The 23,140-nt window shown below is 47.5% G+C and overlaps 10 protein-coding genes across 10 annotated transcripts; 6 read left to right on the forward strand and 4 right to left on the reverse strand.

Annotated features, from left to right (window-relative positions):
- Positions 1-318: 318 nt before the first annotated feature.
- N7447_002553 (uncharacterized protein) lies at positions 319-1,237 on the forward strand (the record flags this gene model as incomplete). The annotated part of the gene is made up of 2 exons (XM_057226828.1): positions 319-878; positions 1,072-1,237. The coding sequence occupies 2 exons, from the start codon at positions 319-321 to the stop codon at positions 1,235-1,237; spliced, it is 726 nt and encodes a 241-aa protein (XP_057090844.1).
- Positions 1,238-2,395: 1,158 nt separating this feature from the next.
- N7447_002554 (Zn(II)2Cys6 transcription factor) lies at positions 2,396-4,621 on the reverse strand (the record flags this gene model as incomplete). The annotated part of the gene is made up of 4 exons (XM_057226829.1): positions 2,396-3,047; positions 3,115-4,257; positions 4,301-4,364; positions 4,417-4,621. The coding sequence occupies 4 exons, from the start codon at positions 4,619-4,621 to the stop codon at positions 2,396-2,398; spliced, it is 2,064 nt and encodes a 687-aa protein (XP_057090845.1).
- Positions 4,622-6,454: 1,833 nt separating this feature from the next.
- N7447_002555 (uncharacterized protein) lies at positions 6,455-8,138 on the forward strand (the record flags this gene model as incomplete). Its single annotated transcript, XM_057226830.1, has 2 exons — positions 6,455-6,505; positions 6,576-8,138. 2 exons carry the CDS (start codon positions 6,455-6,457, stop codon positions 8,136-8,138), a joined length of 1,614 nt encoding a protein of 537 aa, XP_057090846.1.
- A 1,727-nt stretch (positions 8,139-9,865) lies between these two features.
- On the forward strand, positions 9,866-11,499 carry N7447_002556 (uncharacterized protein; the record flags this gene model as incomplete). Its single annotated transcript, XM_057226831.1, has 2 exons — positions 9,866-9,880; positions 9,997-11,499. 2 exons carry the CDS (start codon positions 9,866-9,868, stop codon positions 11,497-11,499), a joined length of 1,518 nt encoding a protein of 505 aa, XP_057090847.1.
- A 736-nt stretch (positions 11,500-12,235) lies between these two features.
- Positions 12,236-14,269, reverse strand: N7447_002557 (MDR family MFS transporter; the record flags this gene model as incomplete). The annotated part of the gene is made up of 6 exons (XM_057226832.1): positions 12,236-12,552; positions 12,607-13,024; positions 13,088-13,399; positions 13,452-13,768; positions 13,904-14,003; positions 14,057-14,269. The coding sequence occupies 6 exons, from the start codon at positions 14,267-14,269 to the stop codon at positions 12,236-12,238; spliced, it is 1,677 nt and encodes a 558-aa protein (XP_057090848.1).
- Positions 14,270-14,929: 660 nt separating this feature from the next.
- On the forward strand, positions 14,930-17,163 carry N7447_002558 (uncharacterized protein; the record flags this gene model as incomplete). The annotated part of the gene is made up of 2 exons (XM_057226833.1): positions 14,930-15,285; positions 15,384-17,163. The coding sequence occupies 2 exons, from the start codon at positions 14,930-14,932 to the stop codon at positions 17,161-17,163; spliced, it is 2,136 nt and encodes a 711-aa protein (XP_057090849.1).
- A 532-nt stretch (positions 17,164-17,695) lies between these two features.
- On the forward strand, positions 17,696-18,505 carry N7447_002559 (uncharacterized protein; the record flags this gene model as incomplete). The annotated part of the gene is made up of 1 exon (XM_057226834.1): positions 17,696-18,505. The coding sequence occupies one exon, from the start codon at positions 17,696-17,698 to the stop codon at positions 18,503-18,505; it is 810 nt and encodes a 269-aa protein (XP_057090850.1).
- Positions 18,506-19,730: 1,225 nt separating this feature from the next.
- On the forward strand, positions 19,731-20,416 carry N7447_002560 (uncharacterized protein; the record flags this gene model as incomplete). Its single annotated transcript, XM_057226835.1, has 3 exons — positions 19,731-19,833; positions 19,951-20,146; positions 20,260-20,416. 3 exons carry the CDS (start codon positions 19,731-19,733, stop codon positions 20,414-20,416), a joined length of 456 nt encoding a protein of 151 aa, XP_057090851.1.
- Positions 20,417-21,016: 600 nt separating this feature from the next.
- On the reverse strand, positions 21,017-22,186 carry N7447_002561 (uncharacterized protein; the record flags this gene model as incomplete). The annotated part of the gene is made up of 2 exons (XM_057226836.1): positions 21,017-21,596; positions 21,657-22,186. 2 exons carry the CDS (start codon positions 22,184-22,186, stop codon positions 21,017-21,019), a joined length of 1,110 nt encoding a protein of 369 aa, XP_057090852.1.
- Position 22,187: 1 nt separating this feature from the next.
- On the reverse strand, positions 22,188-22,691 carry N7447_002562 (uncharacterized protein; the record flags this gene model as incomplete). Its single annotated transcript, XM_057226837.1, has 2 exons — positions 22,188-22,286; positions 22,353-22,691. Coding segments are annotated over 2 exons (438 nt in total), but the record flags the coding sequence as incomplete, so codon positions are not given.
- Between the last annotated feature and the right edge of the window lie 449 nt (positions 22,692-23,140).

The following is a 23,140-nucleotide window of genomic DNA, read 5'->3' on the forward strand; positions in this document are numbered from 1 at the left end:
AATTAATGGAACTGTATATTACTGGCTACTTGAACAATGGTATAAAATAAAAATTGGTCTACTCGAAAAATCCACTCTAAGCCATACGTCGATAAGTAAAGAGGTGACATAATGACAAGGTGGTTCCGAATGTCGGGGTTGTTTGCATGTTTTATATTACCCATAGCTGACGAGCTCTTTCTTCCTTTTTTTGTGTTCTCTCTCACCTGGGCAACTTTATCAACGTCTCGCTACCGCGTCCATTCTCCTCTCAAGCCCTCTCTTTCTATCAGTTCACTCCAATCGCATCATGGCAACATCATTAATCCCTAACCTATCATGTCTAACTCTTCTAACTCTGGTCAAGTCCTCTCTAGCCTCGAGGGCACACAAATTACCATGAACTCTCCGCCCCAACCCCCGATTAACTTCATGCCTGAGACCTGGGAGATAGTCGAAGAGATTGAAGAGGATACCGTGACCCAGTCGGAGCAAAATTTCATTGATGGTCAGGGTCCTGCATACGTTGCTGGAAGGTTTTTGTGTCGCCCCTCCGGTGCGCAAGGGCCCTTCGCGTTCTTGCGTATCTACCAGCAGATACCCTGGCTTGGAACAGAATTGCGAAAGGCTTCAGTCCGAGCTGCCCAGGCTACCGGACCTTTCGAGCCCCCAGAGCTCCAAGCCCTGAAGCACTTCAAGCAGCAAGGCTGTAACGTTATTCCCGAGCTTCTTGCATATCAGTTTGAGAAGCAGGATAAGGAAGATATCATACCGGGCGGATTTGTCACATATGTGATATGGAAGAAGGTGCCTGGCGAGCCCTTGGATTTCACCCGGTTCTGGAATTGCACTTTCTCGGAGCGGCAAAACATTCGCGTCAAGTTCCGACATATTTACGAGTACGTTGCCTACGCGATTGCCAAAGTACCTAGGGCTGACATGAACTGGGGTGCTTTTGCCGTTTGACTACCAATCCTTGATACCCACTTGCACTAAAATCATATACGAATGGTCTACCGGAGAGATGTACGTGTGATTCTTGCTCTCTGGTTATCCTCGGTGGTGATGAGATAGCCGACTGGTTCATTTCAGGCACATATCCGGCTTCAAAGATGCGACCAACCGCTTTCTTAATAAGGTTTGGAGCGACACTCACTATGTCGCGCACGATCTTGTTTTAGCAAATCCGTCCATCCTATCGTATTTCCCCATTGAGAGCATCGACTTGTACCGAGACGACAATGGCTGGGAATGGTAGATAGATCAATCCTCTTCTCTTAAGTCATCTTTCTGGATTTTCATTCGAGTTGATGGTGGGTTACATGATAGTCCACCACTAGTTCAGAAATAGCTTATCACGATAACTGCACCTTGGCCCCTTCGTCGGCTTGGGGGACTATATTGTTACCTGTCATATCTGCAGCCCATCAAATATACCTAAGTAGGGCCTTTGTTTTGCGAAAATCGCTACTCTTGCGTTGTCATGAGGTCAAACTTTCATCCTACTCCGTGGGGCTAATCGATCTCAGCGTTAAGATGTCATTTGCACGTCTCATCAACTCTCATCTATTTTTGTCGAGCTGGGTATGGGTTAGTGGATTTATAAGTAGTATAACTATGGGTTTGATGAATCTTAAGAAACACCAAACGTTGATTGGCAGAACCTAAAGTTTGGTTGCTTAACGATTGGGTATTTTGTAACAGCCTGGTGGAGACTGGCTCCAAGAAACCATCTGCCTTTGCCGTTTTGGTCTTAAGGGCGCAGTGAGGATTGCTGTGTAGAGAACAAAAATAAAAACATACAACAGTGAGGATTCGCTGGTGGTCACCCACCCAACTACTAACTCACCGGCGTGTGGCTTAAGTACGGCTGAGCGGACGGGAAGCCCTGTTTTCCACACCCTATGGTCGTATGTATTATTTCAAATGTTGAAATAAATTATAGAGTACATCAGCTTAGTACATTGAAGTATCTTCCCATTGCACTTTTCGGCTACCCTCATCAAATATATATATCTGGTTTACACAGCACTGCATAACCAAATAATAAGCTAATTAAGTCCAGTAAAAAGATATATCACTAATTGATAACCGCATAATTGATTTCTCGCCTAACATCTTGTATTATACCCTTTAGCCCTACGCACTGCTGCAGCCTACGGATTTAACCAAAACCATTAGATAGTTTTAACTGCAAAATCCCATTCTTATGGCTAGATATTATAGCTAATATTTGTACTGGGCTTAATTTAGCCAATTTATACGCCCAGGGTCAAGTTCCATTGGAATTAGACGACCAAGGGAGGCGTAGTAACAAGTGGATAGAAAGTATGTGATTAGCCGCAAATCGCAGCGTGTGTGCGAAAAGCGAATTTTCATGTATAAAAAAAGGTTATATTGTATTTATATCCAACATCTATGGCGGAACTTGGTGACACCATTGAATGAATTCATTCAAATTCCCCAAGTCATCAGTAGCAGTGTTATCCATATACCGAAGGCTGACATCAGGTCTGCCAGTAGCATCCACCGTCGCATTCAACAACCACCACAGCTCCTGAGCATGTTTCGGATACCCAAGATGAAGCAATTGATCCTTGTCTAGGAGACCAATGACAGAATCCCAGATCCGCCTCCAATTCCCAGACGCACAGCGTATTCTATCGAGCGATAAATATCTTAACAAGCCCGATCTTGCCTGGAAGGCGAGGGAGTTAATTGCTGTTGTGGGTATTTCTTTTAGCAATTCAATCGACTTCCTGAGTTCGGTCGTCAACATACCATAAATCAGAATCAGGAGATGCTCCACTGATACCGAAAGACCCCATGGTATTGGGTCATTACCTAGAGGAGTTTCAAGTAATTGTGTGACCACGTCTTTCAGGGGCGGAAGTGGGAGCTCCGTTGAGTACGACATGGCAATCCTGCTGAAAGAAGATGCACTTTCGGCTTCCCATAACTTGGCACTCCAGGGGAAATCACAGTCCATCTCAAAAACCGATATAGATGGGTGGTTTTTGAAGCAGACTGTGAGGAATCCATCGGCTAGAAAGACCCAACAAGCGATTCTTGGAGCTGGTTAGTGACACCGGGAAGAAAAGACATGATAAGAAAAAATTTGGGGAGATAAAGTACCGTATGCACACTTCCTCTGCTACTAAATTTCTCCAAGTTCTATCTTCACAAACGGTGGGAGCACTTCCTCGCTTGAGCTGAAAAATGCCTAGGGATCGTATGGTGGATACCAAACACGGATGTCGAACTATGCGAATGCGACGCCTTGTTTGCATATTATCTTGTCCAAATTGAAGCATCTCGATAATAAGAGCACTCTGTATTAGCTGTACACTTGATAGTAGATGCGATTGGTCTTTCGGCAAAGCGAGTGGTGATAGATCCACAATTTTTCGAAATATATACTCTTCTGCGACGTCCAAGAGACCGGAGGGGAGGGTCCCTCCATCCAATGGAATAGTGTATGTGGCACCGGATAAAAATATTGAGAGTAAAAGAGAATTGGAGATGTTTCCTGGGTCGAAGGTTGGAAAATGCACCACCGGTAGATGCCAGTGAAGAGAGTGGAAGAACGCAGAGATAGAAGCAGAGATATTGGAAACTCCTAAAAGAGTAGAAAGTTCCATAAAATCAAGCGGGCTTAGCATTCCTGTGCCTCCGAGGCCCATTGACTTTGAAGTCTCGACCAACTCCGTCATAATCTCGGATAATTGGTTGGAAAGCTTCGAAGGGAAGAGCGTACCAGGGGAGCACTGAAGTAAATCATCTGTAAAAAAGGGCAGAGTCGAGGGTACTTGGAAAGGGAAACTTGTAAGTTGAAAATCTTCATCTAAAGCGGATATGGGATCAGTGGGAACGAGGGCATCTTCGATATGGGAATTGAGTGTCTCAAGATTTCTTCGAACAGAACACTTTGCAGTCTCCCCGATCGCCAGCCTGTCCTCCTGGAAAGATGGATTGGCAAAATGTCGGAGAAAAGAAAATGATCCACTGTCTCTCGAGCTGACTCGGGATGTGACTATAGAAGGCGAGAGTGAGGCTACTGCAGAGCAACTGGGATCCCGGGACGGTATCTCTTGGGCCACGAAGGTGCATTGTCGTCCAAGGGAGCGACAGCGAGAGCATGGTCGATTCCGGTCACAAGATGCCTTGGCAAAGAAGCAGAGCTCACAAGAATGCCTTTTCCTGCCTGGCTTGGCTGCAGGAGGTGCAGGTTGGTTGAACTTTTTTGCGCAGGTTTTGATATGTCTTCGTGTGACCTCACTTTCGACGCATTAGGTTATGTTCATTATTTATGGTGAATTACATTACACACGGCTTTAGAAATGCTTTTCTGCACAAAGGGCAGCTGGACGAGAGCTGCTGTGTATCTGGAGGTGGTCAGCCTATTCATATTTTAAATTCGGGATTATTGAATCTTACGAGTCACTTGATGACGAATTAAATGAGTCTTCCTCTGATAGGCCTTATCGCATAGGGTACATTGAAACATGACGTTGAAAGCAGCCTTTGTTTTGTCACAACAGCTGAGTGAGAAGAAAAAGGAAAGGGGGGGCGGCGACGAAGGTCGGAGCGTGGTCGGCGCGTGGACGAATGCTATCGGTGCGTGGCCGGATACTTGACACATCGAAAAGCTTCAATGCTAGATTTAATTCTAAAGTCACAAAAGTTTAAATAAATCCAAATAAAATAGGCAGCTGCTCTAAATAAGGTCTCCAGTGGGAACCTCGAAATTGATCATTTATTCTAGCAATGTAGGTGTGAGTACGAACGAAGTACTTCGTGCGGAGTGCGCATACGGAGTACAGCCCTATATTGTAAGCCTTCAACAAACCACAAAGCACAATTGGGCCCGGGCTTGGGTCATACCATGCTGGCTAGAGTCTGCAAGGGCAAATGATAAACCGCACTAAAAATCTTGCATACTGTGATGTGCTAACGAAACACTTCCTCCTGGCGGGCCGGGCCACCGGGGAAATATCGCGGATCTTATATTTATGATCAACGTGTTTCAAACGTGGAGGGTGCCTTAGTTCTCGTGGTTTTATATATAGCATACAGATGAAATGGTATTTGTAAATGGCGCGGACATTGATGAAAACTGAACGGCCAAAGGAGGGAGATTTTAAGCGCTGGTTCCCGACCTAGTCATTTTCCTAATGCCATTAAAGTAAGCTGGTTTTTTGGGGATATTGAGCAAGCAAATGAACCGAACTATCCGAACCCCTGGCGTGCACGGGACCTGAGTGCATCGCATTCGACATAAGTGGAGCAATACAAAATCCTTCAATATGAAGGTATCATATCCACTAGTCGGGAAACTCTTCTGCGCTCGAGCACACGATGTCTATAATTAGTTATCCATAGATATACCCACGATATTTGCAAGAAGGCACACGAAAGAGCTATAACACCTCCATGGGACAAAGCCTAGAACCAAAGGCAACCGCATGCACGAAAGACTGTAGATCTCGTTCCGCATGGGGAAATAGACGTTGTGGGGTCATAAGATCGACAGGATCGAAAAGATCGAAAAGGCGGTGGGGCTCACATCTCTAGCGCAACCAAGGTCAAGCCACTCAATGGCTCATGAACCATGAAGTACGAAGTACTGTGGAATTTAGTAATGCTTGTGCAATACCTCGGCGCCCGAGGATGCGATGTAGTGTACGGAGTACAGAGTATTCTGTCCTGGAAAGAAAAAGCGGTTAGGATTGATTGGCTTCGAATAGGCTCGAAATGCAGTGTACCTGACTAGAGACCCTTGCACTCCGATAGCCGGGGTTCTGCATTAGGTAGGAGGCACATGATGACTGGTCCACTGGGGATACGAGAGACTCGAATTTAGTTGAACAGGCATTTTGCTGGTCTGATTGAGGATTAGTCGGCTTACTCCGCCAAATAGCCCTATATTGAAACTGGCACCTTGCTTGGACTAGCCCCTGAACTGAGATATCAGGATAAAGACTGCTTGAGATACGTTGTGCATACGGGGATGTGTGGCTGGACTAGTTCGGACTAGGCTCCGAACGGGAGCAATTAAATAAGACGCTACTGCAATTAGCGACCCGGGAGCGATGTGATAGGTCTAGCATAAGGTTTGAATATCAGGTTTGGTTCATTGACCAACTTGTCAAAAATAAAAAAGAGGCAAACTAGACGTAGGGGACCAATCAGGAACTTATTTACAAGCAAAATGGGCTGGGCTGGTCTTGACTTCTCACTTGGCGTTCTTTTCTGGGCTAGGCAATAGTTTGTGATGTAGATCGACGTTACCTCCCCTATTTTTAAGATTGCTATGATGGCTGGTTGATGAGGTTGCACATATAAGGCCGCCTTCCTCTCTGAGTGATTCCTGTTCCTCATCTCTTCGTTGTTAGTTTTTTGATCACTCGTTTTTGCTGGTTTCATTCAGCGTCCATTCTTTATTTCACTCTATATATACTTCCAATTCGCAACGATGAAGCAATCTATGATAGCTTCCCTCGCAGCTCTCGCAGCCTCAACCTCAGTAAGAAAATCCTCGCCGTTGATTGCTGTTGCAGTTGGGTATAGGGTTAACGTATTATGTCATTCTATAGGGAGTTCACGCCGCTGATAGCTTGATTAACGTGCCCGTTAATCTCTGCGCAGCCATCCTGGGACAAGCCGCATGCGACCAGAAGACCGTCACCAATGGTCTGATCAGCGTGCCTGTGAACGCATGTGTGGCAGTCCTCGGACAGGCCAAGTGCGACCAGGTCTCTTCCTCCTTGACTAGACGCGGCGGTTCCCTGATTAGTGTGCCCGTTAATCTTTGTGCAGCCATTCTTGGAGAGGCGGAATGCAAGCAGAAGACCGCTAGCGCTGGCGGCCTGATCGACGTGCCTGTTAATGCATGTGCGGCAGTGCTTGGACAGGCCAAGTGTGACCAGGTCGCTTCCACCACCGACAGCGGCGAGGGTTCCTTGATCAGCGTGCCTGTTAACCTCTGCGCAGCCATCCTTGGAGAGGCCGAATGCAAGCAGAAGGCCGCCACCACTGGTGGCTTGATCGATGTGCCTGTTAACGCGTGCGTGGCAGTTCTTGGACAGGCCAAGTGTGACCAGGTCACTTCTACTGTTACCGGTGGCGGTAGTGATAGTGGTAGTGACAGTGGTAGCGACGGCGGCAGCGGTGATGGTTCCCTAATTAGCGTCCCCGTTGGACTTTGCGCAGCCATCCTTGGAGAGGCCGAATGCCAGCAGCAGACTGCCACTCCTGGCGGCTTGATCAACGTTCCCGTTAACACCTGTCTTGCAGTCCTTGGAAAAGCCAAGTGTGACCAGGCCTCTTCTTCCGGCAGCGGCGAGGGTTCTTTGATCAATGTCCCCATCAACATTTGCCTGGCTGTCCTCGGCGAGGCTCACTGCCACCAGAGCTCCAACCCTAACGGTGGTCTGATCAACATCCCCATCGACCTGTGCTTGGCTGTGTTGGGCGAGGCTGAGTGCCATGATGGATCATCCACACCTCCGGCTGTGACCACCACCCCCACTATCCCCGTTGTTGTTCCCGGCGAGACTACCCCCGCTGTCCCCGTTGTTGTTCCCGGTCAGACCACCCCCGCTGTCCCTGTTGTTGTTCCCGGTCAGACCACCCCCGCTGTCCCCGTTGTTGTTCCCGGTGAGACTGCCACTCCTGCCGTCCCTGGTGTCGTCCCCGGTGAGACTGCCACTCCTGCCGTCCCTGGTGTCGTCCCCGGTGTTGTTCCCGGCAACTCTTCCGTCCCTGGCGCCGAGGCTTCTACCACCCCGGTCGGAACTAGCCCTGGAGGACCTGACTCTGGTTTGCCCTCCGGTGGTGCCTCCACTTCTGGTCCTGGATCACCTGCATACAGCCATGTTCCTTCCCTCACAGTTGGACGTCCATCCACCACCGGCGCTTTCACCCGTGTCACTCCTAGCTTCACCAATGTTGTCACCGTCTGCAATGCTGCCTGCCACGCATCTAAGACCTCCGCCGGCCTTGTGGCTCACACTTCTCCTGCTTCCGGTGGCAACGGCGGTCAGGCTGCCCCCATCGCCACTCCCAGCACCATTCCATTCAACGCGGCTGCCCGCGCGACTCTGTCCGGCGTCGGCATGGTATTCGGAGCTCTTTGCGCGATTGCTATGCAGATCTAAGTTGATATATCAACAAAGGTGGTAGCTATTAGGGACAGTTGGTGATGTTCGGTGTTGAGATTCATGTTTCCTGTTGCATTGGACATATCAGTCAGTCAGTTTTTTTTCTTCATCTATGTTCAATGGTTTAAATCAACATGCGTTAATATAATTCCACGATATACGTCTCTCAATCCAGCCTGTTCTCGCGGCTAAGGCTGTCCATGTCCATATGACGAATTCATTGGTTGTACCAATCTGACGGAGGATGTATTGTGATCTGATTTTTATTTTCCCTTCAATAGTATATCGCTCGTTCTCCGTTAATATCTTCCGCAAGATATTGGAAGGGTATACATAACACACGCGAATGCCTCAAATCTATGATTAAATGTATTAGTGGCATAATGGGCGTGGCTCACACTGACTGCCATGGCAGTCCAGTTACGGAAAATTTCTTGATGCATCATTCACCTACCAACCTATTTTCCTTTTTTTGGGTAGTCATCGAAAAGCAAATAAACAACGCATTGAACAGTGTCAATAATCAATAATTTCTCAGATCCAATAATAGGCCATATGATAGATCACACGCCAAGTCTTCAGGCCGCACAATCTTGGTTAGCGTTCGTTCGATTTGAACCAATTGTAATATTCGCACATCGCCCAAATGGAAATTCAGTGGAGTGCTGCTCCGTAGTTCCAAATGCATTGCATGCATGGAATTGAGCGAATTACCCCGTTTGATTTTCTATCCCTTTCATCTGGCATTAGTCCAATTCATTATCACCGCAAATAAATTGATCTTTATCGATTCAATGCCTAAAGCTGAATAAAAAGAATATGTGAGGTGTGAAGAGGTTAGGACTCCCACGGTTGGTTAGTGTCATCAGTCCGACATTAGCTTCCGCTCTGTTTATAGCTTACACCAGCATCTTTCTATAACATCAACAATAATTGTCCTTGGAGAATATAGCAGGGAACGAAAAAGTTGAAATGGAAAAATGGCAAAAAATTCCTCTGACCCGGGATCGAACCAGGGACCTCAAGATGACAAGTTCTAATGAACAGGCAATTACAGTCTTGCGCTCTTCCAGCTGAGCTATCAGAGGTGATTATTGAGCGATTGGCAGCTTTTAGAAAATATAAGCAAAATGGATACCTAGAAGCTGCCTCGATTTGAAGCTTGGGGAGAGCCTTTTTTGAGACACCAGCTCAACAATAACCTTCTCATTATCAATAGAAAGGCAATCCAAGAATGTCTAAAGGATGAGATCACGAGTTCAAGTGTCAACCACTTTTTCAGTCAGGGTGATAGCAAGTCACGTGTCAATGTAACATGGTAAGGATCAACAGCCACATGAACGACCTGCTTCCCAACCATGTGAGGATTATGGAAACAGTTGGGATTCTCATCGAATCGGTCTTTCTATCCTTCTCAATCTCTAGTGTTCCCCCGTGACCCGTTATTGCGAAGACCCGGCCCAACCTCGCCAACCAATTTCACGGAATAGTCTTTATTTTATGTCTTCGACCTTCCTGAGACTCAGTTGGTCGCGCTAAGAGTGGGGTTTTTAACTTCAACTCAGGTCATCGGCAGAAAATCAACCATCCGAGAACTTTCCGGTTAAATATTAGGTACCCTGGTACTTGTACCTTTTGATGTGTCCCGAAACACATGAAACCATGCATGGCGAAGAACAACCAATCCGAAAAATCAGATCGCAACATTCGAATTCGCGCTCAGGATGCATAACGTGCAAGTGAGTCACCCAAAGACAACTAGTCACCTGTCAACTAAACATTGGAAAGGATCCGACATAAAAAGTGTGACGAAACTCGGCCAGCGTGTCTCAACTGTACAAGCTCAGACAGGCAGTGCAGTGGTTACCTGCAAGTAATCGACAAGAGGACGCGAGCATGGCGTCAATCCGGAGCCAGTGATCTCGCCAATGACCAGAAAAAAACAGCTCTACAAACCAGACATGGTCTAACAGTTTCCCGATTTGTCGCTGCTGTTCCTATTCCTTTGGGCAGTGCCTACCAGGCCGATCTCACTTGGGGCGAGCGATGGCATTTGGATTTCTACCGTAAACGCACGGCGGTTCGATGTTCTCAATACTTTCAAAACTCATTCTGGGATGGTTTAGTTCTTCAGATTTGCGAACAGCATCCTGCGGTCCGCCATGCTGCGATTGCTATTAGTGCACATCATTATCAGCTTGAACAAGTTCAACAGAGCCATGATCAAAATCGAGGAAGTCTTCTAGCTCTTCATCATTCTACACAAGCGATAACCTACCTTCGAGAAAGTCTCGCTCGGGAACTATTATCCCGGGACAAGTCAAGCCGAACACACAAACAAATAGTGCTCGTCGCTTGTGTCATTTTGACCACCCTTTCTCTGTTCCAAGGCGATATATCTGCTTCTCGTTATCATCTTGTTTCCGGATATAAACTTTTCAAGGAATGGGACGTCCACAAAGATGAAGGGTCCACTGGCCTGGCACTCAGACAGTTGTTTGCTCAGATCCACGTCCATTGGTCTATTTGCAATTATCCCGAGCTATTTGCGGAGGATCCCGAACTCTTTCATGACGAGCATTGGGTCTCTCCGAACACTACAGTCGCTCCACCAAAAATTGTGACTCTGCCTTCTTCTGGTATCGACCAAATGAACCGTGTTGAGCAATTTGTGGTGGCTGTTACGGGTTTGATCCTTGAAGCTTCTCCTTGTGGATGTAACATCAAGCCCGCAAGCTCTATTGGCCGAGGCGCAGCCATGGCGTTGAGTAAGCTTCGACTCTGGAGAAGTCGTCTTATGTCTTCTCTAGTCGAGGCGGACAGTCTATCGCCGGATGACTGTGATGCGCTTAAACTCATCGCATTATGGGGCGGGATCATCGATATCAAGCTGGCTGTGGCCTCGAGTCACAACCCAAATGAGATGGTATACGATGACTATTTGGACCGGTTCCAGCGTATTATAAAATTGGCCCATGCTGTGGCAGGGTCGGGCTCCAATGATGTCCCATTATCGCTGTTTGTCTACAGGGCCTCTGTCCTGCCTGCCCTTTTATGGTCTGGGGCCAAATGTCGTGATTGGCTAGTCCGTCGTGACATATGTTCCTTATTAGATGAGTGGACAGGAAAAGACTACTGGATATCTGCGACAACTCTCTCCTTCGAAAGATTGTTCGATGTGGAGTCAAAGGGGGTGAAGCAAGGTGATATCATCCCTGAAGCTGCTCGGACCGACTTTGTCGACGTAAAGATCCGACCCGAGGAATCCCTAGTTGAACTGCGGTATCACCGGCCTCGGTATATGTTGCACTTAGAGAATGACTGTGTTAGATGGGAGAGCGAGTCAATGTATTATTAACACCCCACAGGATAAATCCATAGTCCAACTGGCGCCAATTCGGCGACTGTTCTTACAAAATTGAAAGCCCAAGGCAAAATTCCGCCGCGGCGAAAGGTTTTCGGTCCACCCCATTTCTACCGTCTGACGAATATTTTTTAGAAAGCTACATGTTAGTTCTGTCTTTTATCCAATGATCCAAACCAGCGTAAAAGTCTTCCCGTGTCTGTATTTTTACACACTGAATTGTAGGTATTGAGTGTGGTTACAAAATTATACCCAACTGTTTTCAACCTATGTGATGCCTGAAGGTTCACGGGTCTGTTTCTGACGTAGGTTTGATAACCTGGATGAAACTGGAACAGATACACAGACAATTTCGAACAGATTCATAGCTGTAATGTGTATTTATCGGGCCCTTAAAAGCATTATGACTGAAATATTTTAGGAAAGTTGATCAAAACTTGAGCGAGGCTGGATGATAGCTAACACACTTCGTGACAAAGCATTGCGCATTCTCAGGCCTACATTTGGAATTGCACCACCTGTGAATGGTCTATCAAAAGCTCTATTAATCTCTATGTAAAACACCCACCCGGCCAAAAGTCTGCACACCGGGCGCCAAGCAACTCTAGCCCTCTATATCCGACAACCTTAGCCACAGAACGACATTCTTCTTCCTCCCCCCAGCGATCAACCATCATTGTAAGTATAACGCCGAGATACTGATTCATAGTTATCAATGATCTGGAGGTGCTCATGCAGCGCCACCAGCCGCCTTCTTCAGCTCATCGCCGTTGATTTTTTTCCAGCTGCCAAATAATCCAGCGACGGTGGCGACACCATAGGCAGCGACTGTAACTGCAAAGACAGCTTTCAAACCAACCATGTAGGCATCGATGATGGCGGAAACTTGCGGGGCCGTGAAAACTTCGCGGACTTGCGTTGCACCGGTCCCAATAACTACCACCGGGTCGAGCTCGGGGAGTTTTCTAGTAACCGTTTCAATGAGCTTATTGTTGAAGACGCACTGTGCCGCTGAGAGAAAGAAGGCTCCGCCAACGGTCGTGAAGACTAGAACTACTGTTAACAGACAGCTCGTGTAAGATACGTAAATTGAGGACTCACAATTGACAATAGCTGTGGCCTGCGACATATCCTCCGGTGAGGCATGAACTTGCGCATTCGACATGGCAATCTGGAATGTCCAGCCCGCGCTGAAGCCAACAAGAATCTGGTATCCAATCCACTTACCAGTAGGTGTCCCAATATCAAAAGTATAGAATAGGCCACAGCCGACGGTTCCAAAAACGCCACCTATGGTCCAGAACAGAGGTACGATGCCAATTTTGGCTAGTGCGAATCCCTGTACAATAGCAGCGATGGTTAGTGGGATGATAAGTGCGAGCATTTTAACACCAGATCCGATCGGACTGCTGTTATAAACACTCTGGAAATAGATCGGAAGAAAGTAAAGGATGATAAAGTAGGCGCCACCAAAGAAAAACATGAAAATGGAGCCCACGGAAATGTAGCTTTTCATGAACTAAGGAAACTTCACTATTAGTTCATGTAAGAGCACGGTGGGACTTGCATCATCATGGCTTACCAGCCGTGGAACAATCATTGCACGTTCCTTCTGGTAATATTCCCAAGCCACAAAGACCGGAACTATCACAAAAACGCCCACCAGTAGTCCTACAACCTCGCTACTTTTCCAGGAATGTGTTTGGCCGCCATACTGCAGCGCCAGAAGAAATGAAATGATCAATCCCATCATAAGGGCCCCACCAACGAGGTCCATTTGCAAAAACTTCTCTTTGGGTGTAGCCTTTGCTGGGGCTGCGCTACTTGGGGTTTTGAAGAGAAAGAATATTGTGGCGGCAGCAACTCCTCCGATGGGCAGATTGACGTAGAAGCACTATTTAGTGGTCAGTGAAAGCCACGATATTTTAGCGTCTCTATCATCGTACCCAACGCCATGACACTTTGTCAGTGAAAGCGCCGCCGATGAGTGGCCCCAAGACTGCGGCGATGCCATAGGTTGCTCCCGTAAAGCCCAAAAGCTGTGGACGTTTCTCAAGAGGCGCAGCAAATCCGATAATCGTGAAAACTCCCACTCCAACTCCAGCTCCGCCGAAGCCAGCGATAGCCCGGCCGACGATGAGAGTTGTAGGGTCTTTTGCCACAGCGCAGATGAGGCTGCCAACTTCAAAAATGAAAACGGCAATGAGAAACCAGCACTTGATTGGAAAGTACTTGTAAAATTTTCCCCAAGTTGATTGGAAGCCTGTAATGATTAGCCATTTTGTGTCGAGGTGGATTTAGGACAGAGTATCTGAGAATTCGTAGATATGAAGAAAGGGGCCACTCTGCGTGAAAGGTCAACATGCCATCTAGGAAGGAGTGTGTTTATATAACTAACCACTGCCATATGTCATCAAATAGGCTGCCCCGTACCACGACACTTTGTTCAGGTCATGGAATTCGTCCGTTATTTTGGGAATGGCTGTGCCGAGAATGGTCTGTTGATAGCCTTGGTCAGCTAGTCAGATGTATCGCAGACCGGGGGACTGACGTTGTCAAGTGCCACCAAAAACATGCCCAGCATGAGTGAAAACATAACAGCAGCTAGGTAGGCACCATGTGGATATTCATCAGTCGGAGCTTTTGGATCGTAGTTGGCAATATCCGTGTCGCTTTGTTCTGAACTTGACACAAGGGTAGACGAATGCCGCGAAGGGTCCTCGGCCGTGGCCTGCTTCTCTGTATAGATGGTTTGTCTCTCCATTGTTGACGAAGTTTGCAAGTGATATGACAGGATGACCAAATTGCCCCTTTTCACATTACGAAGTAAGGAGCTTGTTTATGTATGTCGACTTCGGACGAGCTCTAGCCTCAACAAACAAACCCAGACAGACGTGTCACATCTCCGAGCTCAGGCAATGGGTTTAGACAAGGAGTGTCACTACTTCGGCCGAATCAAGCTCGGCCCTAGTTTAATCTAGTTCTATAATACTAAGGAGAAGTATCTGATTAGTAGTGTTGATCCATTATATTAGTCTTGAAGACAAGAAACCCAGATCCTCGAAGAGGAACTAAATGTTTAAGATACTAACAAAAAAGTAACATTGTATTGCGACTTGGACCGTCTCTGCATATCTAGGCTGAATCGTCCGAAGGGCCATTCCAAGGCTCGGAGGTTCGGACGAATGCCCATTAATCAGCAGGAACGTGCCCCAGATGCGGAGGCACTGGGCGGCCCGCCCCTGACGTCCGTCCCGCGATCGAGGAAATAGACCTGAAGGTTTTGCCATTTGTAATCAAAACGAAAAGTGCCTCGGAGATACAAATAATCTCGGTCCAAACTTTCTGCTAGGATCTACAACTTTCCTTTCTCGGTCAAAGGCTCATATCTCTTGCCGCCGTCGTTGCGACAGCCTACCGAGTGATGAATGCTCCCTCGGACGAACGCGCAGCGAAGCGCAGAAAGGTTCGCAAAGGTACACACAGCTGCTGGGAGTGCAGGAGGAGAAAAGTCAAGTGTACTTTTTTACCGCCAGATAATGCGATCTGCATTACTTGCCATCGTCGAGGCACGACATGCATCAACCAAGTAATATTGGACGAACCGGAAAGGCCCGAGAGTGGTACGGGAGATGCTGAGCAAGACGCTTCTATCAGCACACAGCTAGTGGCCGAGAGTGGTGTCTGTTCTCAATCAGATGCTACTGGTGGCTGGTTACCACTGACGCCCTTTGCAATACAAACAACACCGGCATCGTCAGTGGATGGCAAAGTTAGTCAGTATGTTCACTTACACGACTATTTACTAATTATGTAATAAAGAAAAAGATTACATTGAGCTGCGTACAGACTCAGTTTCCTTCAAAGCCAGTTTCCAGTCATGACGCTATTTCGGAGGCTTCCGCATATCCCAGTATCACCCAAGCTCTACGAAGTTCTCTCCCTCCCCAGAAAGACATCGAAATTCTCATTGAAAACCTGAGCAGCATGTCTATATTTTCATACCAATCCAGCTTCAAGCTTTGCAACTCGTGGCCGAGCGAAATGGCCAAAGAACAAATGCCAGTAGCCAATCTCCTATATTCAGAAAGTCACCCAGTCTTGTTGGCAAGGCAAATGCTGCTTTTTGCAGTAGGGTTGCAACATCTGTCTCCCAAAAAAGCGATACCATGTCTCACCAAGCATCATCGCGCCATCATGGAGCAACTAGCAGAATCAGCCATCAAGCTGGTGAATATGGATGACGTCCTGCTGGGCACGTTGGAAGGTCTCGAGAACCTCATCCTTGAAGCCTTCTACCATATAGATGGCGGCAATATCCGACGATCCTGGATCACAATGCGCCGTGCTGTCATGGCAGCACAGCTATTGGGCTTGCATCGACAAGGTTACTATCGCTTCAAAATTATCAGCCAGCAGACCAATCTTGATCCTGCGATCATGTGGCCCTGTGTGGTTTCCACGGAGCAATTTCTATGTTTGCTACTGGGCCTTCCAACAAGCACCAGCGGTGCGAGTTTCACAATCCCAAGAGCAACGAGCGCTTTTGTTGAGAGCGGCAACTTGCCTGTACTAATTCCGGGCGTTGTACACAAGATTATCGAACGAAACCAGATGAGCGAACCTCAGGAAGCACTTGAAATAACTCAAGAGATCGATCAAGAGCTCTTGAGGGTCACCGAGCAATGGCCGCCTGCGTTCTGGCAGCCATTGCATTTTGCGGGTCTCGAAGTAAACTCGGTGGATGCCTTCCGCGAAATTCGACGAGCTTGGGACCATATATTTTATTACTCTTTGGTGAACCAGCTCCATCTGCCGTACATGCTAAACCCAAGGTATACCTCGCAGAGAATGTACTCGAGGATCGCCTGCGCAAGCGCCAGCCGTGAGATTTTGATCCGACAAACTGCGATCCGTACGTTCAACCCAATCACGGCCGGCTGTCGGATGGGCGATTTTGTTGCTCTAATTGCGGGCATGACACTGATGCTGGCCCACATATTGAGCCACTGTAACAAAGGTACAGAAAACCTACTCATACACCACCGGGTTGGAGACCGGGCGACGGTGAAGCGGGCTCTTGAGTGCATGGAATCCATGTTAGAGCTGCATGAGGATGTCCTCACCGCGAAATGTGCTGGCCTTTTAAAGAGAATGCTGGATATTGAGGCGGGGTCTGCAGAGAGGTACTCGGATGACAGCCAAGAAGACGACCAAAACGTGTTGATAGTCAAAGTGCCGTACGTTGGTGCCATCAGAATTACAAGAGACGGTATTTCTATGACGTCCATCGACACGGAGCAGGAGCAAGTTTTCCATGAGGGTGTTACGATTGGGGGCTTGGGGTCTATTCATGTCGGAACACCACGCAACTCCGACCATCATACTGATGTGGTCACATCCGACCCTTCAACCCGACGATCAACTGCGCAGGCAGTGAGCCCATCATCGGCATGGAAGCACGGGGAACAGGCTACCCAGGCCACCCCTGGAGATGTTTTTGCATTGCCAGAAGAGAGATTTCCCGACGCTTCTGCCGGCATGGAAGAATGGCTTTTCCAAGGTCTTGACACTGCCTTCTTTGATGTGCTGATAAGTGGAGCTGGGGGGCAGCCGCTGAATGGCACTGAAGGATGGAATTTTACGATGTCGCCATGAATAATGATAATTAATGATTTATAAACTCCAAGGAGCTTTCCTTGGTTTGAGCGTTGATGGCCAGGGTCTTGATATTTATAATGCAAATGTCGTCGTTGTCACGTCACCAAAAATTTCTAAAGTACATCCCCTTTTTAGAATCTGAATATCCAATACTTTCTCCCCTTACTCCTACCCAAACGGGCTCTACCGTTATCAGCACGCAATGCTCCATCCTTACCCGCAAGTGGCGCCTAAGTTCTTATCCATTAAGCTTACTTTGATTCGCTGAATATGGCTTCAAAGCCGCTTACTCCACTATATTATGCCGCCATTCAGCATTACAATGCTCGCCAGCTTTACTCCCGCGGTCTCTGCCACTGTCAAGAAGGAGGAGGAGGAAATAGGAGGTATCCACTCTGCATTTCTGAGCAGATCAGCCCACGTGACAACACATTTCACACCCCTTCCACATTCCACATCTACTTTGCATATAGACATCTACACTCGGAACTACAAATTCAAGAAAGAATAGCCCAATCAATTCCTCACCATGGACACCAAACTAGTCTTTTACGACATTGCAATGCGACCCCCAGTCGAAAAGAACAATAGCGCCGTAAACCCTTGGAAAACCCGTCTAGCCCTGAACTTCAAATCAGTCCCCTACTCTACCAATTGGGTCCCACTCCCCGACGTATCCAAGGTTCGAACAAGCCTGAACATCCCCGCATGCCGCAAATTTGCCGACGGCACCGACTTCCACACTCTTCCCGTCCTAGTGGACCCCACAACATCCCGCAAACTCGGCGACTCCTTCGACATAGCAGTCTACCTGCAAAAGCAATACCCAGCCGGGAACGATCTCTTCCCGACCCAGTCCCTGGACTATATCTTCAGCCCGGATGCCGCAATTTTAATCCCGTTGTCTGAATGCGACCAGAGTGAATACCCCCAATATGCGCGCTTCAATATGAATATCGATGCTGCATTCACCACGCACGTCGCACTCATGGTCCAAGGGTTACCTTTTGATCCCGCAACTGCTCAGGTGACGAAGGCTGAGTTTGTTCGGCGGGCTGGGGTGAGTTACTGGGAGGATTTTGCTGTTACAGGCGAACAGCGCGAGAAGCTTATTGCCTCCTTTCGGGATATGTTGGGAAGGCTGGCTAAGATTTTTGATGGGAATGGGCCATTTTTACTTGGGGATCGGGCTAATTATGCAGACTTAATTGTTGGAGCTTGGTTGAGGATGGCGAGCAAGACTTTGCCTGGCGAGGAGTGGGAGTTAGTTAGAGGGTGGCATGGGGGTGTTTTTGGAAGGTTGCATGATGCGTTGGAGATTTATGCGGTTGTTCATTAGGGGGCCCTTGAATTTTGATGTTGAGGCTAGGTATAGATGCTAGATCCCACACTACTTCTAGCTCGTATATACTCTATAAGGATAAATAGCTAGATAACTCACATCCTGTTGGTGGCCCCATAGAGCGGATATTCACCCACTTGAACATTCAGCCCGTATAGCAAAAGCGGGCTCCTCTATATTGTATTTGATAATGAGAGAGATGGTCATATCAAAGCTAAAGGCACCCATTGCATATAAAAAAATAGGCCCAATCAACCCAGAAATTGCTCCGTAAATCCATTTTCACTTCTCCGTTCCTTTGGCAGATGGATTGCTATCGCTCCAATTCCGACCATTCTGAACTTGTTCCGTATTCTTCTGCTCGTGCTCGGCCTCTTCCGTCAGATCGTCCGGGTCGGGACCCATATCACGCACGATCATGTCCATTTAACGATCAAACACGGCCTCTTTCTAAGCATTCAGTGGGGAACACTCCTCATATAGCATATCGGCCATTCCGCTTATCGGTCGGGAGGAATCTCATCTTCTTTTGAAAAATTCCATATTCTATTTATAGGCCGTTACAGTGAGAGACTAAGTAGATTAAGAGTCGGACCCTGATGGCTTGCGTTGATGCACTCTATCGATCTATACTTCAGTGCTTCATAGCTTTTGAGGTCATGTCTAACCCTCGTTATCAGTCGGTTAGTCATTCTTCTTAGCTACATTTATACCGTCAGGAAGCAAAATAGAATAATTGCTACCAGGAGCCCGGCGAAATACATACGATTATAAAGTACGGTTTTCGTCATAATACAAGACGCAAACTAGAGCAGTCTCATAAGTTGATGTCATAATTGTGAGAAATTATGATGTTACGTGTAGTGAAGGGCAAGAGTGGTTCTGAATGACAATTCAAGGTGCTGCCGACCACTTAAATTCCGAGTCGATCGGGCGAAGGACCATGGACGTGTAGGACCTGGGAACTTGCATTATTTATGGCGGACAAATACTTCGACAGCGGAGCTTTCACACCGTGGTTGGTGCATCGGCCCACAAGGGGTGGTACGAATAGATGATCCTTCAAGGATTACGCCATCCATCCTAATATTACAATCTTCAACAATCCTGGTATCGATTTCCAACAAATCAAATCTCGTATTGGTAGCTGTATTATCTTCATTCACCAATCTCTCTGGATGTGCCTCACGAGAGTTCATATATGAGGTGCAATAGGGGTAAAATGGCTCGAAGCTGCGTCGAAGAGCAGCATGACCATGGGGTCATCGTTGGCGATCATCCGATACTTTTATCATCAGTACGGTGGGGCCTGGCATTGTTCACTGGTAAGTGATAACGCGTACGACGGAGATGGGCTCAGGATCACATTTGACTAACGTTTACGTTGACGCTCAGATGAACTGCTATTTCCCTTCATGATACCTTACTACCTACTTTGCTAGAGCATCGAATCGGGTTAGATCCGTCTCTTACCCAGAGGTACACGTTGATCTTTCTTATGGAGGGAGCATTTGTTTCTATAGCCTCGAGTCCAGTCATTGGGGCGATAGCCGACGCGACCCCTGACAAAAAGGCACTCTTATTGACCCTCCTTATACTGGCTTTGATCAGTATGGCCGGCTTGTCACTCACAACCCAGTGTATGTTTCCTTTATTCCTTGCTGGTGATCGATCGTCGCGTTCAAAACCAAGCTGACTGTGTGTGCAATGGTATGGCTGTTTGTTGGTCGGCTCTTTCAATGTATCACTAGCAATGCATTGTGGATTATAGGAATGGCAACCATGGTTGAAAATCTTGGAACAGAACACATGAGCAAGATCGCCGGTCTAACTTCCACACTCGCAGCTGCAGGCACTACCACCGGGCCGGTTCTCGAAGGTCTATTGTTTGAAGCGGGAGGGTACTAGTGTGCGTGGCCAGGCGCTGCTGCGTTTCTCTTGGTGGATATTATCATGCGTCTCCTCATGATAGAAAAACCCGTCAAACTTCCGCGAGTAGTGGAAAACCAGGAGGAAGAGCCTTGGATACAAACTGGCTCACCCACAGTCGCCGGCGAACAGTCCGATCGTTCAATTTCTTTAAGAGGTGAACGGGTGGCGTTTTCACATTTGCCTATTCCTCGAAACGCGTTTCTCCGCGGGAGTTTTTTGCGCTTACATTTTCGCCGTGCTGATTGGCTGTTTCGAAAGTACTCTGGCAGTACATGTGCAAAGCGCATTTGGATGGAGAGCCCTTCATGTGGGGTTGGTTGTTGTTCACTTTGATCCAAGGTCCTGCCTGGTATGTTGTTCGCAGCTCCAGTCGGCTGGATGAAAGACCGGATAGGATCGCGAATTCCGACAGTGGTGGGATTTTTCGGCTTAGTGCCCTTTGTAATAGTCTTGGGTATTCCAGGCAACAATCTTTTTCCCTGGGCAAAAGATGAAGCTTTGGGAAAGAGCCTATACGTGGGTTGCATGGCAGCTATCGGATATGGCAATAAATTTCTTGATTCAGGCTACTTTTTCTCAGGCCGCACGATCTTGACTTGCGTCTTCGAGGCAGAGCTCTTCCGTTTCGGGGTTCTCTGGGTGATCACTGAGGTACAAGAATGCAGGAAGACATGGATCTTCTTTGCCATCAAGGACACCAAGAAGACCTACCACAATGGCGTCTTTAGATGTGAGAGATCTTCTTGCAAGGTTCTCGACCTCAATGACATCAATTCGACACCCATTCAGCTTTACAATTGTGTCTTTCTGTCCAATGTACTCAATCCGTCGCTCAGGGGTCCATCGTGCCAGGTCTCCTGACTGGTACAAGCGGGTAGACTGTCGATCTGGATGAAGTTCCTCCAACCAGCAGGGTATTTCCGCAAGAAAGCCAGCTGGCTTAGTGCGGTCTGATCCTTGATGATCCTGGTCAAGATAGCCCCTTGAAAGATGAGGCCCCTCAATCACAATCTCCCCGACGGCGCCAATTGGCATCAGCTTCGCTGGGCATTTTGGGTCGACAATCCAATTCCAACCGAGGTTGTGCGCGTAGTCTCTGATAGCAGAGGCGTAGGACCGGTGCTCTTGCAAAATGACCTTTGGCTTGCCGATGCTCCTAGAGGTGAACAGGACCGTTCAGGCATTGGATGGCTGAATGGTTTGGCATAGAGCCGACTGCGGTCCCAATGGGAGCGCCCATAGCAATTCAGGGGAGACCGCAATGACCGTTTCAATTGTATTGCGAAACTGTTCTGCAAACCCAAGGTCACTCAGCATGATATTGGCACCGGTGCGCTTTATTACTGAATTGAGATAGGCTGGTGGATTGCTGGAGTGAATCGAAATGTAGGCTCCTCCTGCGCGCAAAATGGCCAATCGCGCTACAATTGCCCACGTTGACTTCTGAAAGCTACTCAGAACAAAAGTCTCGGGCTGTACGCCTAATCGATTGAGGTGAAGCGCCAGTCGGAGTGACAACTTATCCAAGTCCTGATAAGTCAAGTCGCCATCAAATGAGCGAACTGTAAGCTTTGTTGGGTATTTGTGGCAATTTTCCACGATAAAATCGTGCAGACATCTAGAGTCAGAGGTCGCTTTTGTACGCGTAAGGCTCTTAATTGTTTTTCGATGGGGCTCCGGGCAGTAGTCAATCGCTTCGAGCTTGAAGTTCACAGGATGTGCGGTAATTTGGTGACAGGAGGACATGTTAAAAAGTCCACAACATGCTGTCGTTTAAGTAGTCTGCGATATTTTCCGAGTTCCTGATTCTAGCGCTCATCCGGTCATTGCTTTTAACAACGACAAGCTGGATTGTGAATGATGGAAAAAGATCAGAATATGAAAGCCAATGCATCACAAATGATCAGCTTACCTCTATCTTTTCATCTAGTGAAGTCGATGGAGTCAAAAGCCGGTCCGCAATAGTCACGTATCTGAGTGCTGAATTACAAACGTGGCGGGACTGAGGGATATCTGAAAGTTGAGCGCCATAAGACTGTGATGACCTTGTCATTTTGCTGAACCCTTTCATCTCCAGAGCTTCGAGAAGTGACGATACATCCCAATCTGGATTCACTCGCATAGTGAAAGCAATCGGGGGATCGGATCTCGGAATCGGTTCTTCAACAAAACTTAAGCTTGTCACCTCTGGGTGGAAGCAACGAAGGGTAAGAATCCATGCAGCTTTCAAAAAAGTTGATTCCTTGATAGTGCCTCCGATAATTTAGTCTCTTTCATCCTGGCCCAGTAATGGCCCAGTTCAAGTCCAATGAAGCCTTCAGACAAGTAAACAGACTTAGTGGTTTTATGGCCTGTGAAACTTTCGATGGCCGATCTATTTTGAGTCTAGCAAACTTGGAGCCATCTCTCAAACTCGAGAAACAAACAATCAAAGGGTGGGAGGGCAAAAATATGGCTGGGAAGGACCTAGGACACCGGTATTTACCCAAGAGACTCTACCCCTATTAACCGAAGGCCTAGCTACTCACAAGCGGTGAAAAAATATAGTTCGCTGCAAGGTCAACCTTTTAGGGTTCCAAATCCCCGAAATACTCAGATCTTTCTTTTTCTCTTCTCTTTTGTCTCTACGAATATACCCATATCCAGAGATAATTGTATCATTAACTTTGGAAGATCCCCAGAAATGGTAGTAAATTCCCA

The sequence above is a fragment of the Penicillium robsamsonii genome (genome assembly GCF_028829455.1).
Source record: "Penicillium robsamsonii strain IBT 29466 chromosome Unknown utg000001l_segment0_segment0, whole genome shotgun sequence".
Taxonomy (NCBI): domain Eukaryota; kingdom Fungi; phylum Ascomycota; class Eurotiomycetes; order Eurotiales; family Aspergillaceae; genus Penicillium; species Penicillium robsamsonii.